The 13,141-nt window shown below is 45.3% G+C and overlaps 1 protein-coding gene across 1 annotated transcript in view; it reads left to right on the forward strand.

The window, feature by feature from the left end:
• Window positions 1-473: 473 nt before the first annotated feature.
• The window catches only part of Lmntd1 (lamin tail domain containing 1), a gene marked incomplete at its 5' end in the record, with an annotated part of 90,045 nt that continues 77,377 nt past the window's right edge, over window positions 474-13,141 (forward strand). Inside the window, 3 exon segments of the mRNA XM_029564975.1 lie at window positions 474-598; window positions 7,190-7,286; window positions 7,288-7,361. Of these exon segments, the coding sequence (XP_029420835.1) occupies window positions 474-598; window positions 7,190-7,286; window positions 7,288-7,361 (296 nt within the window).

Raw genomic sequence — 13,141 nt, forward strand, 5'->3', positions numbered from 1 at the left:
ACTAGGACAGTAACATGTCCGTGTCAAGGTCTGTCTGCTGGGAGACATGGCTGTCCTAAAAGAAAGTTAATTTATCTGCATCTGCAAACTGCAGACCAGGTACTGAGGCCAACACAGCCACTGTGTGGACCTGAAGCTCCGTAACCATGGAGACATTACCTCATTGTGTTCTAAGAGGCAGTGTTGGCCAGAAGTGAAACTTTTGTCATAAAGGCTGTTTGCTGGGCACTGCCTTCCCTGTGGGCTGTGCTCAGTGGTTTGTCTCAGTCCCCAAGCCAAGGTAAGCGTTAGTGTTGGTGATGTCGGCATTTACATTTACACAGAATTCTGTTTCTTCTACCAGTGTAGTAAAGAGATCCTTATATCTGGCAAATTGAGGGTAGTTGGGTTATCATATGAGGTCACTTTAAAAAGAAAGTCTGCCTTGAACTTCAGCTGTGTTCATTGCTTAATGTCATGATTTCTGTACATAGGAAAGAGAAGAGACCCCCACTCTCCTAGCCAAGATAAAGGAAACACGAGACGTTCAGGAAGCTTTGAAGGTTCTGACAAGTGACATCAGCATCATGCAAGAGAATAAAACTCAGAAGGTTGAGCTGTAAGGATGGTTGGATGAGTTGGGTGAGCTGGGTCTGGTTTAGAGGCTTAGTGACAGAATATAGACTTCTTGGTTTAAATGCAGCTCTGGTGGGGGCTGGCAGGATGGCTCAGCAGGTAAAGGTGCTCGTCCTGCAAGCCTGACCACGGGAGTAGATAGAGAGACTGAGTCCACAAGTTATTGTGTGACCACCACACAGGCACCATGGCAAGTATGTACCCCACCACACACGCACGCACGCACACACACACACGCACACACACGGTTCTCTCTCTCTCTCTCTCTCTCTCTCTCTCTCTCTCTCTCTCTCTCTCTCTCTCTCTCTCCTCAATGGTAAATAAAAAACTTAGGAAGTAGTTCTAACTACAATTCCCCAAGTTTTGTCAATCTAATGACTCCTAGCATATAGCTCTTTCCCTAACCTCTGCTTTATGAGATCCCAGTCCCTAAGCAATATAAAAAATTCCCCTAGTTAGAACTCTAGGGAGATCCCAGAGTTTCCATTTAGTGGGCTAAAGCCATCAGTTTCAGAACTTGACTGACAAGGCTCACGCCTGTGAGCCCAGCACTCCGGAGGCTGAGAAGGAAAAGTGCCAGCCTCGCTCCCATGTGAGAGGGTCTCCACAAAAGGAACAGCAACAAAGTGCTCAGTAAACCTGGGGGCAGCGTTACTAGAGCTTGGTCTTGGAAATTTTTATGAGGATGGCATATAAAATTGTCACTATGTCTAGCACTAATACAAACCATTCTATCAATGAAAGATTTGCTTTGGTTTTCCAGTGTCCTAAAAGTGGATTTTGCTCTTGAGGATACACAATTTGAAGCTATTATTTGAACTTAGATGTCCTGCGTTACTGTCCAGTTCCAGCATAGGATCGATTTTTTTTAGAGGTGAGACATGATCGCTGCAGTGTCTTTCCAAGTCACCTGAAAGACTGACCCTGAGCTCCTGTGATTAATTACAAACACCGAAAAATAAGAAGGGGCCAGGAAAATTCCAGCACTCGAGGGAAAGCTAGCTAGGCACTGAGAATAATCTTTCCTCGTCCAACAAGGTCCATAGGTAGGTGAGTGTAGGATGCACATGGCCAGTTGCACACTTAAGTCTACTCCTGGAATGTTAAAAATCTCCCCAAGATGTGCATATCCACGTGACATTTCTTTGTTGACAACACAAATAAGACTTCTGTGTCCCCAAGCCAGGGTTCTGCTCCAGCTTCACTTGGGTTTATTGGGACTCTTCATCGGAATTATTATTTTTTGGAAATGCTGTTGGTTTATGGAAGAAAAATGTTTTGGAGCTTATGAAAAAAGCATGCTGAAAAGATACAGCCAGTGTGTAATGAGGCCCAGATGTGAGGAACATTGGAACGCTCCCTGCTTATGCTAGGCCGTGGGAGGAAGTCTTGTCTTCCAAGCCTGCCTCTGGCTGGACAGAGTTGAAATATTTTGACATCTGCCCCTGTAGTCTTCCCACTGCCTTCAGTGTCTCTGCAGAGTGCCTTTGGGGCTTGGAGCCTTTGTGACAAATCAGAATGCTTGGCCTGTCAGCTTCAGCCAACTGGTCAAGCTCAGGAGGCAGCAGGCCAATGAAAATGTAAATTTCAACCGTGCCATTTGAAGTTCCTTAAATTTATTTTGAATGGTGTTGCCTTCTGAGAGGCAGATTCAGAGAAGTCCAGTGTTGGATACAGAGCTTTCCAGACAAAAGGTTTCTAAGGAAGGAACGCCTAGATTGAATGGTCACAAACTCCACTTGATCGTGGGAACGTCATCAAGATGGCAGAGCCCAGGCCCTGTTCCCATGGAAACCATAAGCCCTAAATAAGCTCAACTAGAGTCTGTCTAAAATAGCTTTATAAGGTGTCCTAGTCAGATCTCGTGTCTCTGTGTCAAATACTGGAGAGAAGCTTCTTAAAAGGAAGAAGGCTTTGTTCTGGCTCACGGTTTCTAAGTTGTCAACCCATGGCTGCTAACTCCTTCGGTTTGACGCCATGGCAAGGCAGGAACAGCATAGAGGAGGGCGTGGCTGAGCAAAGTTCGTTACATCATAGAGGCCAGGAAGCAAAGGGGAGAGCCAGGAGGGGGCTAGAGCAAGATGTAAAGTCAAGAGCACCTGCAAGGGACCCACTTCCTCCCTCTTGGCCCCGCTCTCCCGAGTCCCACCACCTCTAACAGTCAGTTCAGATTTCTGAAGCCATCAATGGATGCCACATTCATTAGGACGGAGCTGTTTCACGTCGTCATCCCTGGAAGCGCCCTCACAGACACGTTCAGAGGTGTGCCTCACACTGATCTCCTAGCACTCTCTCAACCCAGTCAGGTTAGCAGTGAAGATGGGGCCTTATGCAAAGGCTCTGGAAAATGGACCAAAAGACAGGTATCCACAGAAGCAAAACCATTAACTTCCGATTTGTGGTAACGGTATAGACACATGGCCCAGAGTGGGGCCGGTTGAACAGGCCATCTGTCCAGTTTTACAGAGCAATGAAGGGTTTTGAACCTGAGGTCTTTTGTTCTATTTTAAACATCACACTTGTCTGTACACACACACACACACACACACACACACACACACATACACATACACGTGTGCGCGCACACATGCCTACGCATGCCTATTTCTCTGAGGTTGCTGGAAAGAGTGTTGATGTGTGGCCCTCATAAGCCTTATCGTGAGAATACTGTTTAGCTTGTTGAGTAATTATACTGTAGTTTATAGCTTGGGAACTTCAAATAACAGTGTGAGACTTAACAATTGCTTTTACCCAATCTTTAAATTTACTTTTATTTTATGTGTATGAGCCTTTTGTGTGCTTGTATATAAGTGTACCACATGCATGCAATGCCTGTGGAGGTCAGAAGAGGATGTCATATCCCCTGGAGTTACAGATGGTTGTTAGCCACCATGTGGGTGCTGGGAACCAAACCAGGGTCCTCTGTGAGAACAGCCAGTGCTCTTAACAGCTGACCATCTCTCCAGCTCTTGTGCTTTTGTATTTATAAAAAAGAAAGGAAAAGTCTTTGTTCCTAGAAAAATTCACTTATAATTGTTCCTGAAATTGTCATTCTTCCCTCTTTTCTGGTCTTCTATGAAAAAGAGAGGTGAGAGAGGGGAAGGAGGGTGGGAGGGAGGGAGGGGGAGAGAGGGAGGGAAGGAGAGGACAGAGAGAGGAGGGAAGGGAGGGAGGGAGAGGGGGGAGAGAGGGAGGGAAGGAGAGGACAGAGAGAAGAGGGAAGGGAGGGAGAGAAAGGGGGAGAGAGGGAGGGAAGAAGAGGACAGAGGAGGGAGGGAAGGGAGGGAGAGGAGGGAGGGATAGAGGGAGAGTAGGGAGAGGGAGGAAGGAGGAAGGGAGGAAAGAAAGGAGGGAGGGAAGGGAGACAGGAGGGAGGGAGGGAAGGAGGAAGAAGACAGAAGAGAGAGAGAAGGGAGGGAGGGAGGGGAGCGAGGGAGAGGATTATTAGAAAGCAGTTATTAACCACTGAAATTTTGTTCAGACTGGAAAATTAGTTAAGCAGCAACAAATGTTAAAGGTCTATCTTATAGTGAATTATGACATTATAAGGGTCTTGTCTTTGAGTTTAAAAAAAGTATTAAAAAGCCTCAAAAGAAATGCCAAAAATTCGTGGTTGGTGACATAAACTGATTATTATCCATTTTTAATTTTCAGAAACATCAACGGTAGGAATTTTTATCTTTAAGTTAAAAATGAAAGAAATAATAAAACAATACTGACCTGCTTTGTTTAGATTGTTGGAACTAGTTTCCGGATGCTGTGGAACTCTTGTTAGCTGTGTGGTACTTTCAGAAAGCAGAATTCTGAGTAACATCTCACACTTCTTAAGTATTTGCATAGCCATTTTGACTTTCGTACTTTGCTCATTATAAATTTTTTGCATGTAGAAGAGAAGGCAAATCTGGTGTTCTAAGCCCAACAGAAAAGCATCTTCGGTCCATCTTCTCCCCAAGAGGACAGATTCAGATACCACATCGCCGATGTCACAGTCATTTTACCAAGAAATGCCTCTCAGCTTCTGCCGCATCACCAGCGCTCAGAACAGTGGGATAACCTTATCATCCATGGGACCACTGACTTCTAAATCTACCTAATGAGCCAGTCCCCAGCAGACACCGGCACGGGAAAGCAAAGTATGTAGCGGAGATTCTTTTCAAAGCCGCCTAGCCTGACTGCCCAGCAATGCCCGTTTCTCTGTGTTGTGTGTTAGACTAGCTCCACTATAGTAAAGGATCTTAGCTTCTAGATCTGGAGCCTTAAATTCAGATTATGTATGGAAATGCAGATTTCCAAATGCAACATCCCCTTTGAATGAGTTGCTTTGCTGTTGCTGTGATGAAGCACCATCACCAAGGCAACTTATAGAAGAGTTTATTGGGCTTCCAGAGTGAAGAGAGTCCATCATGGGGGGGGGGGTTGCATCCATCATGGAGGAAGGGATGAGAGTCCATCATGGAAGGAGGGGTGAGAGTTCATCATGGAGGGAGGGGTGAGAGTCCATGGAAGGAAGGGTGAGAGTCCATCATAGAAGGAGGGATGGAAAGTCCATCGTGGAGGGGAGGGGTGAGAGTCCATCGTGGAGGGAGGGATGAGAGTCCATCGTGGAGGGGAGGGGTGAGAGTCCCATCATGGAGGGGAGGGATGAGAGTCCATCATGGAGGGAGGGATGAGAGTCCATCATGGAGGAAAACCAAAACATAGTGATTCCTTTGCAAGGTGAGAGGTGAATTGGGACACTGTTTTCTTGAGTTACTACAGATGCTGCTTGTGTGGATGCACACCTGCAGTTCCAAGGGATCCAACACCTTCTTTGGACCTCTGTAGGCATTGCACAACACGTGCACTTACACACATGTAGGCAACACTCATATACATAAAATAAAAATAAGAAATAAAATGTTGAAAAAAGTTAGGAACTAGATTGATGCTTCCTCCCCTTTGGGAACACAGGCTGTCATTCCTTAAGGGCGGCTACCAGCAAAGGTGCTGTGTGTTACCCCTCCTTGGCTGGGGGTGAGCTTGTTCAGTTCTTGTATTGAAATCCTTGGAGGAATCCTCTTTAGTAACTGTGAGCTGCTGGTACAGCGCATCAGCTTTTGCTTTCTGTGGCCAAGGTCCTGGGTTCAACCTCTGCACCAAAAGCAAAATAGTGTGATTTTAGTCCCTTCCATCCCGCACATCGTGTGATGGCTGATCTCGGTTGTCAACTTGACATACCTAGGAAGAGGGAACCCCAGCTGAGGAATTTTCCCCATCAGATTGGCCTGTGGGCATGTCGGTGGGGCATTTCCTTGATTGCTAATTGATGTGAGAGGGCCCAGCCCACTGTAAGGTGGTAGCAACTGTGAGCAGATGGGCCTGGGTTGTATAGAAAAGGTCGCTGAACATGTGCTTGGTCCTGCCTTGAGCTCCTGCCTTGGTCTCCCCGGTGATGGATGTTATGTGGGTAAAAGCATAAGATGAATTTGGCCCTGTTCTCTCCAACTTGCTTTGGGTCAATGTTTTATCACAGCAACAGAAACCAAACCAGAACACCTCACTGTTGTTTTATTAGATACAAGAATCTAGAGCAAAATCCACATTATCTTTAACCTTTGATGATTCTGGGCCTAGGGTCACATTAAAGAAAATCCTCCTCCTATGATAGCTATCATTTCCTGAGTGGCAGCTAAATACTAGACACCTGATTTGCCTCCAGTCCCTCTGACCCCTTACACAAGTCAGGAGTCCTTACTACCATGTTCAGGAAAACTGACGCCTGGAAGTCCGTCACTTGGTAAGTGGTAGAGCTGGGATTTGATTGCAGATCTGTCCAAATCCTAGACATGTTTCTCTGGCTGTCTCACTAATGGGGTTTTCCACCTTTGATGACATATTTTTAGATTCGTCCAGTATTGTTTTCTAAGAATATTATGAGATGTGTCTTATATTGAAATCTTAGGGGTGGGAATTTCAAAAAAGCCAATCTCTTATGAGCACACTAGGATCTGATCACAGAAGATTTAGACTCCTGGCTCATTGAAGTCTAAATCTTTATCTGGTAAAATGCACTAATCATTTGTATAAAAGGACTCAACTGAGGCTTTAATATAATGATTGTAATTTGGGCAGTATAACAAATCTCAAATAAAATAAGGTCTGTTAGGAAATATAATACACAAATTTGACAGGATCAAATACGTATCCACTAACAAACTGATGATGTTTCTAAGAAAGTACAGTAAATAGTCTGTTAAACATCCATATGCTCCTGGTAGAGACACCAGCAAGAAATGTGCATTTCCTACAGACACTGGAGAAAAAACAGCAACACAGTCTGTACAAACATCATGATACAGCTGAGTGTAGGAAGTGAGTGTGTCCCTGGAAATACCACTTGCTGACTGTCTTATAGACTTTCCTTTACCATTTGTCGTGGAGTCTGGCAGGGCAGTAAGATCTGTAAAGAAGTAAGGTTCTGTCGACGCAGCGCACAGAGATAGTGGCCAAGGATTCTTTTGATGTTTAATTATTTACGTCTGTCACATTTTCTTGTCCAATTTCTTTGTAAGGCCCAAGCTTCTTGCTTCCAAAGAAACAGCAGCTCCTGGGCCCTGACTGGGAGGCATTATTGGGGGGATGGAGAAGATTTCCTTTCTTTGTTTGGAGATTCGAACAAACTTCCTGTGCACTCAATCCCACATGCAGGAAGGTGAAAGCAGACACCTCTCTGTGATTCTTGAAGAAGTTGGCCAGTTTACATCCAGGTACACGTTCCGTTTGAATAGTTTACCATTTTCTGCTGAGGTGAAACCATAGGTCAGTAGGAAATAGCGCTCTGGACTGTTATTGGATCCATGTATTTATCAAGAAATCTAAGAACTTTCCCAAAATACAGCTGTCCGTGTTCTGAGCAAACAGAAGCGACTGATTCAACTTGGTGGGGAACTGAGTAAGGAATGCAAATTCTCCCAAGACTCAGAGAAAACAGAGCTGCACATTCCATACAGATTGTCAGATCAATTATTCATGGGCCTTTTATTCTTAGGGAATCATCCAGATGGTTTTATTTTATTTTCTTCTATGAGCGTTTTGAATTAAAGACAAGAGCAAAATGAATTTTTCCTCGGTGATCCATCTTTACGTTTGTCAGTGTCTGCAAAAAAGAATCGATCAAGAAGAAAGTTGGTGTTAGGACAGAAAGACAACTGGCTCAGCTGGCTGTTTTCCTAATCCGGCTGCACTTACTGTAAAAAAGGCTGATTAATAAACGCAGGTTGACCCAGGGTGCTTGAGAGCTGGAGGAAGTAGGTAGACAGAGTTGACTGTCCAGTTCTCCTAGGCATGTTTCCTAAAACCAGTCACTCAGGCCACTTAATAAGGGAGAAAATCTAAGTGTTTTCTCAACTCCCTGAAACCTCTCTGTCACAGTCAGTACCTACCATACTAAGTGACGATTTAAGAAAAAAGTATATAAAACCTTTTGAATACTTCTGAATCCAATTGTGGTGTGAGTGTGTGTGTGTGTGTGTGTGTGTGTGTGTGTGTGTGTGTACAGATGCACAGGCCTATGTGTGTATATGGAGGACAGAGGTCAAATTTGATCAGATTTGGGTGTCATTCCTCAGGAAAGATCTACCCTGTTTCTTGAGATAGGGTCTCATTGTCCTGGAGCTCATGTAGGCTAAGCTGGGTGGCCAGTGAGCCACAGAGATCTGCATGTCTCTGCCTTCCTAGTTCTTGGATTACAAGTGTGCACAAGTGTGTCTTTTTGAGACAGGGTTTCCCTATAGCCCCAGCTGTCCTGGAACTCACTATGTAGACCAGGCTGGCCTTGAACTCAAAGAGATCCGCCTGCCTCTGCCTCCTGAGTGCTGGGATTAAAGGCATGTGCCACCACGCCTGGCCACACCTGGATTTTTTACATGGCTTGTAAGGGGTCAAATTCGGATCCTCAGGTTTGCGTCAAGCACTTTACTGATAGAGTATCTGCCAGACCTGTGACTGCTCGGGGGAAATTTGGTCAGGGTGTACCTTAATGTAACTTCAGATTTCCTATGATCATGGTGATTAAATATGGATCCGAAGTTTAAAATTTGAAAACTTTTTGATCATGCTATGTTCAAAATCTCTCTTTCAAGGGGCTCTGGTTACACAGGTATCAGGGCCACCGGATGTAAGGGGTTTACATCAAGCACTTTGCTTATCTGCCAGACGTGTGACTGCTCAGGGGAAATTTGGTCAGGGTGTACCTTAATGTAACTTCATATTTCCTATGCTCATGGTGATTAAGTATGGATCCGAAGTTTAAAATTTGAAAGCTTTTTGATCATGCTATGTTCAAAAATCTCTCTTTCAAGGGGCTCTGGTTACACAGGTATCAGGGCCACCTGAAGTTGTGCCACAATTCTCTAACGCTCCTATTTTACTTCTTTAAGTATTTTTTTCTTTGTTTGTTTCTCTTTGTATAGTGTGTTTACTGTGTTTTCAGTCTCTGGTTTCAGCCCCAGTGATTGTTAATCCTGTCCCTGTAGTGTTCCTTTCAGCGTCCACATACCGGTTTAATCTTCCTTTAACTCTTGTCAACAGACAAATGTCATTCCAATTTTTCCTTTTCTTCTTCTCCTATTTGCGTCAATACCAGGTCAGTTCTTTTTAATTTTTCTTCTTATTGCATATTATAGTTTCTGTATTCTGGGTGTGCCTAGGAATTGTTTAATTAGATGCCAAAAATGGCGAATAAATTTTACCGTGTTTCAGAGCTTTAATTTTTTTTTATATTCCTGTAAAATTTGTAAGATTTCTCCTGGGATATACTTGAATTCTTTGGAAGTAGTCTGAGCCTCCTTCTAAGGTTTGTTAGGTGGGAACAATTTGTAGTCTAGGACTAAATATTGCCCACTACTGACCTAAGACTCTGCTGAGGACTGTGCAGTGGCCTAGGACTTAGGAGGGTTTTCCCCCAGCTTCTGGGAACTGACACTGTTCCTGCCCCTGTGGGAACCCTCTTCCTGCTAATCCTTTCAAGTCTTTTCCTGAGGTCTTAGGGAATTTATTCAAATACAGTTCTGCTTAGTCCTTAGGTGAGAACTCATAGGAGACCATTTGAAACTCCCAGAGCTCTCTCTGTGTGGGATGCCATCTTCTGCCTGTTCCTTGACCTGTGACCTCCAGCCACCTTGACCGCCCCAGGTTCTAACCTGGTCAAAGAACCCACCACATTCTGCATGGTTTCCTGTCTCTTGAGGGATGAGGGAGACTTATAAGCTTATTACATTGGTTTCCTGTCTCTTGGGCTTTACCATTTCTAATCAGTCAGTGTCCCAATATCTCCATAAACATTGTGTCATATATTTTTTTTTCTGGGTGTTTAGCTGTTTCACGTGGGAGGATAAATCCATTTCTGTCCTATCGTCAGTGAAAAGAGAAGTGGGTATGAAGTTTGGATGTTTTCAATCGAAGCTGTTGGTCCTCTTCTGTCACCATTCGCCATCTCTAGGGTTAATATCTGCCTGCAAAAGAAAATGGGTTTGTGAGCAAACAGGGCATGAATTAGAGACTCCTTTAGAATTCCCAGTAGTTACATTTGTAAGCATACCCTCTATATCCAAGCCCTACTGTGCACACCCTCTATATCCAAGCCCTACTAAGTATAACCCTATATCTAAGTCCTACTGAGCACACCCCCCATATCCAAGCCCTACTGAGCACACTCCCATATCCAAGTCCTACTGAGCACAGCCCCATATCCAAGTCCTACTGAGCACAGCCCCATATCCAAGCCCTACTGAGCCCACCCCCTATATACAAGCCCTACTGAGCACAACCCCATAGCCAAGCCCTACCGAGCACAGCCCCATAGCCAAGCCCTACTGAGCACACTCCCATATCCAAGTCCTACTGAGCACAGCCCCATATCCAAGGCCTACTGAGCACAACCTCATAGCCAAGCCCTACTGAGCACACCCCCATATCCAAGCCCTACTGAGCACCCCCACTATATCCAAGCCCTACTGAGCACACCCCCATATCCAAGCCCTACTTAGCACATTCCCATATCCAAGCCCTACTGAGCACAACCTCATAGCCAAGCCCTACTGAGCACACCCCCATATCCAAGCCCTACTTAGCACACCCCCATATCCAAGCCCTACTGAGCACACCCACTATATCCAAGCCCTACTGAGCACACCCCCATATCCAAGCCCTACTGAGCACACTCCAATATCCAAGCCCTGCTGAGCCCACCCCCTATATCCAAGTCCTGCTGAGCACACCCCCGTATCCAAGTCCTACTGAGCACACTCCAATATCCAAGCCCTGCTGAGCCCACCCCCTATATCCAAGTCCTGCTGAGCACACCCCCGTATCCAAGCCCTACCTGGGCTTCTTGATGCCTCAGGAGTGGGCAGGCAGTATTAAGAAGGCCACCTTCCCATCCATCCTCCATCTCTACTCCTAGTTTGTTTTCTGTTGTGATAAAACCTGACCAAAAGCAACTCAGGATGAAAGGATTTATTATGCCTATACGTGTAGTCCATGACTGAGGGAAGTCAGGGCAGGAACTCTCACAAGGCCTTGAAAGCTGGAACCAGGGGGGACCATCTGCTTGCTGCTTGCTAGGCTTAGCTAGCTTTCTTCTACAGTGCAGGACCATCTGCCCAGGGGCTAGTGCTCCCCACAGTGCGCAACACTGGGCATCGGTTAACAATGAAGACCATCCCCCACGGACATAGCCACAGGGCAGTCTGGTTGAGGCTATCCCTCAGTTGAGGCTTTCCCCTCAGATGATTCCAGACTGTGTCAAGTTGACAATTCAAGCTAGCAAAGACAATTCCCAAGCAGTTCCTGCATTGTGAGGTCTGGAGTCAGAACAATTCAGACTGAGCCCATTGATTCTTCCTGTGAATGAATTGGAACCTGGTGGCAGAGGGGGGAGAATTCACCTCCCTACCACGTTCAGGATCGCTCGCTAAACCTTTTAGGAGTGAAGGCTCTTCTCCGTGGCATGAATGTTCTAAACAAGTTCCCTAAGTCTTGCACAGTCTCAAAGACCTGAGTCCTGGATGCTGCTTTCCTCTTTCACCAGACTGTACTGTCCCCATTACCCCAATTACAAATGGAGACACCAGCTTATGTAGAGAATGCTGCATGCAGGTTGGAGAGACTGAAATCCTAAAGACAGTGACAGAAAACCTCTGTAACAGGACCTTGGAAGCATCCAGACAGCATGACACCGTCAAGGAGAAGCCAGCAGCCGCATAGATCAGTGCTTTCATAACCAGCAACCACATGAATTAGTGCTTACATAATGGAATGTGATTTATTTTTGTAGTGCATAGCCTGGTGTCTGTCCAGTGTGTGCCAAGGCTACAGAGAAGATAATTGGCACATCAAGCCATACTCTAAGCCAATCACAGATCAGAAGCAAAAGTCTCAAGACACTTATGCACAGATAATGCAAAGGCTTGCTGGGAAGAGGAACAATAGCTACTGCAGCCTGTGTGACAGCAGGTTAATAGCTGCCTCTGGATTTCCACAGATTGTGTGAAGTGTTTTTCCTGTAGCCTTTGGTCTCATATCAAGCACCAGGCAAGCAAAGTCCCCTGACACTAGGAATGTCTTATTTCCTTCCAGACAAGCAAATTTGTCATAGATATGTGCATAAAATGTAAGTTTAGGATGATAAACAGTTCCCTTGAGTGCTCTAAGATTTTTGAGAAGCAACTACAAATACTCACTTACATGTGGTGATAACAAACGTTTGCACTCTACCAGTCTCCATCTGTATGAAAACAAAAGTCAGACAGAGTCTTACTCTGGGAAAAGAAAGAAAATCTGAAAAGCAAAAAAGTGTGACTGCTCTTGCAGAGGACACAGGTTCAGTTCCCATCACCTACCTGGTGGATCACAACTGCCTGTAACTCCAACTCCCTAGAGTTCTGATGTCCTCTTCTGACCTCCATGGGCTCCTGCGTGCCTATGATACACATAACGTCATGCCGGTAAACATACATACACGTAAAAATACATAGAGAAAATGAGAAGATCCTACAGAGAATTCAGTAACAGTGAGCTGAGGACGATGTCGTAGACTCCCAGGGATTTGAAAGAAGAGACGTTACATCCACAGTTTAGTTGGAACCATAATAACACACAAAAGAGAAGAAACTGTCCTGTAAGTTCAGGAGCAAATCTCTGAAGCAGCCGCTCCCACACTCTGGTGTGTGTGACATCAGACCACTATTTTGAAGGGAACTTGGTGCGGAAAGCGAGAGCATCTGCAGGCTCTTCCCTGGTTCTCACACTGTCCCCCAGAGGAGCTGGTACCTACAGACACAGCCTGGTGCTTGGAGATGCTCAAAGCAGCAGCCAGTTTGAAATTAGTAGCTCAGAGGCTGAGCAGTTAGAGATTTGGGAAGAGTCATAGGATAAAAAATAGCATTTGGGATGTGACAAGGAGGGCCGCCCTCCGGTTTTCAGTTAGAACTTCAGAGTAGTGAAGTTCTTCATGACACCCCATATGTGTCCACCTTCCAATTTCATG

Source organism: Nannospalax galili, unplaced genomic scaffold (genome assembly GCF_000622305.1).
Source record: "Nannospalax galili isolate Female #2095 unplaced genomic scaffold, S.galili_v1.0 scaffold917, whole genome shotgun sequence".
Taxonomy (NCBI): Eukaryota; Metazoa; Chordata; class Mammalia; order Rodentia; family Spalacidae; genus Nannospalax; species Nannospalax galili.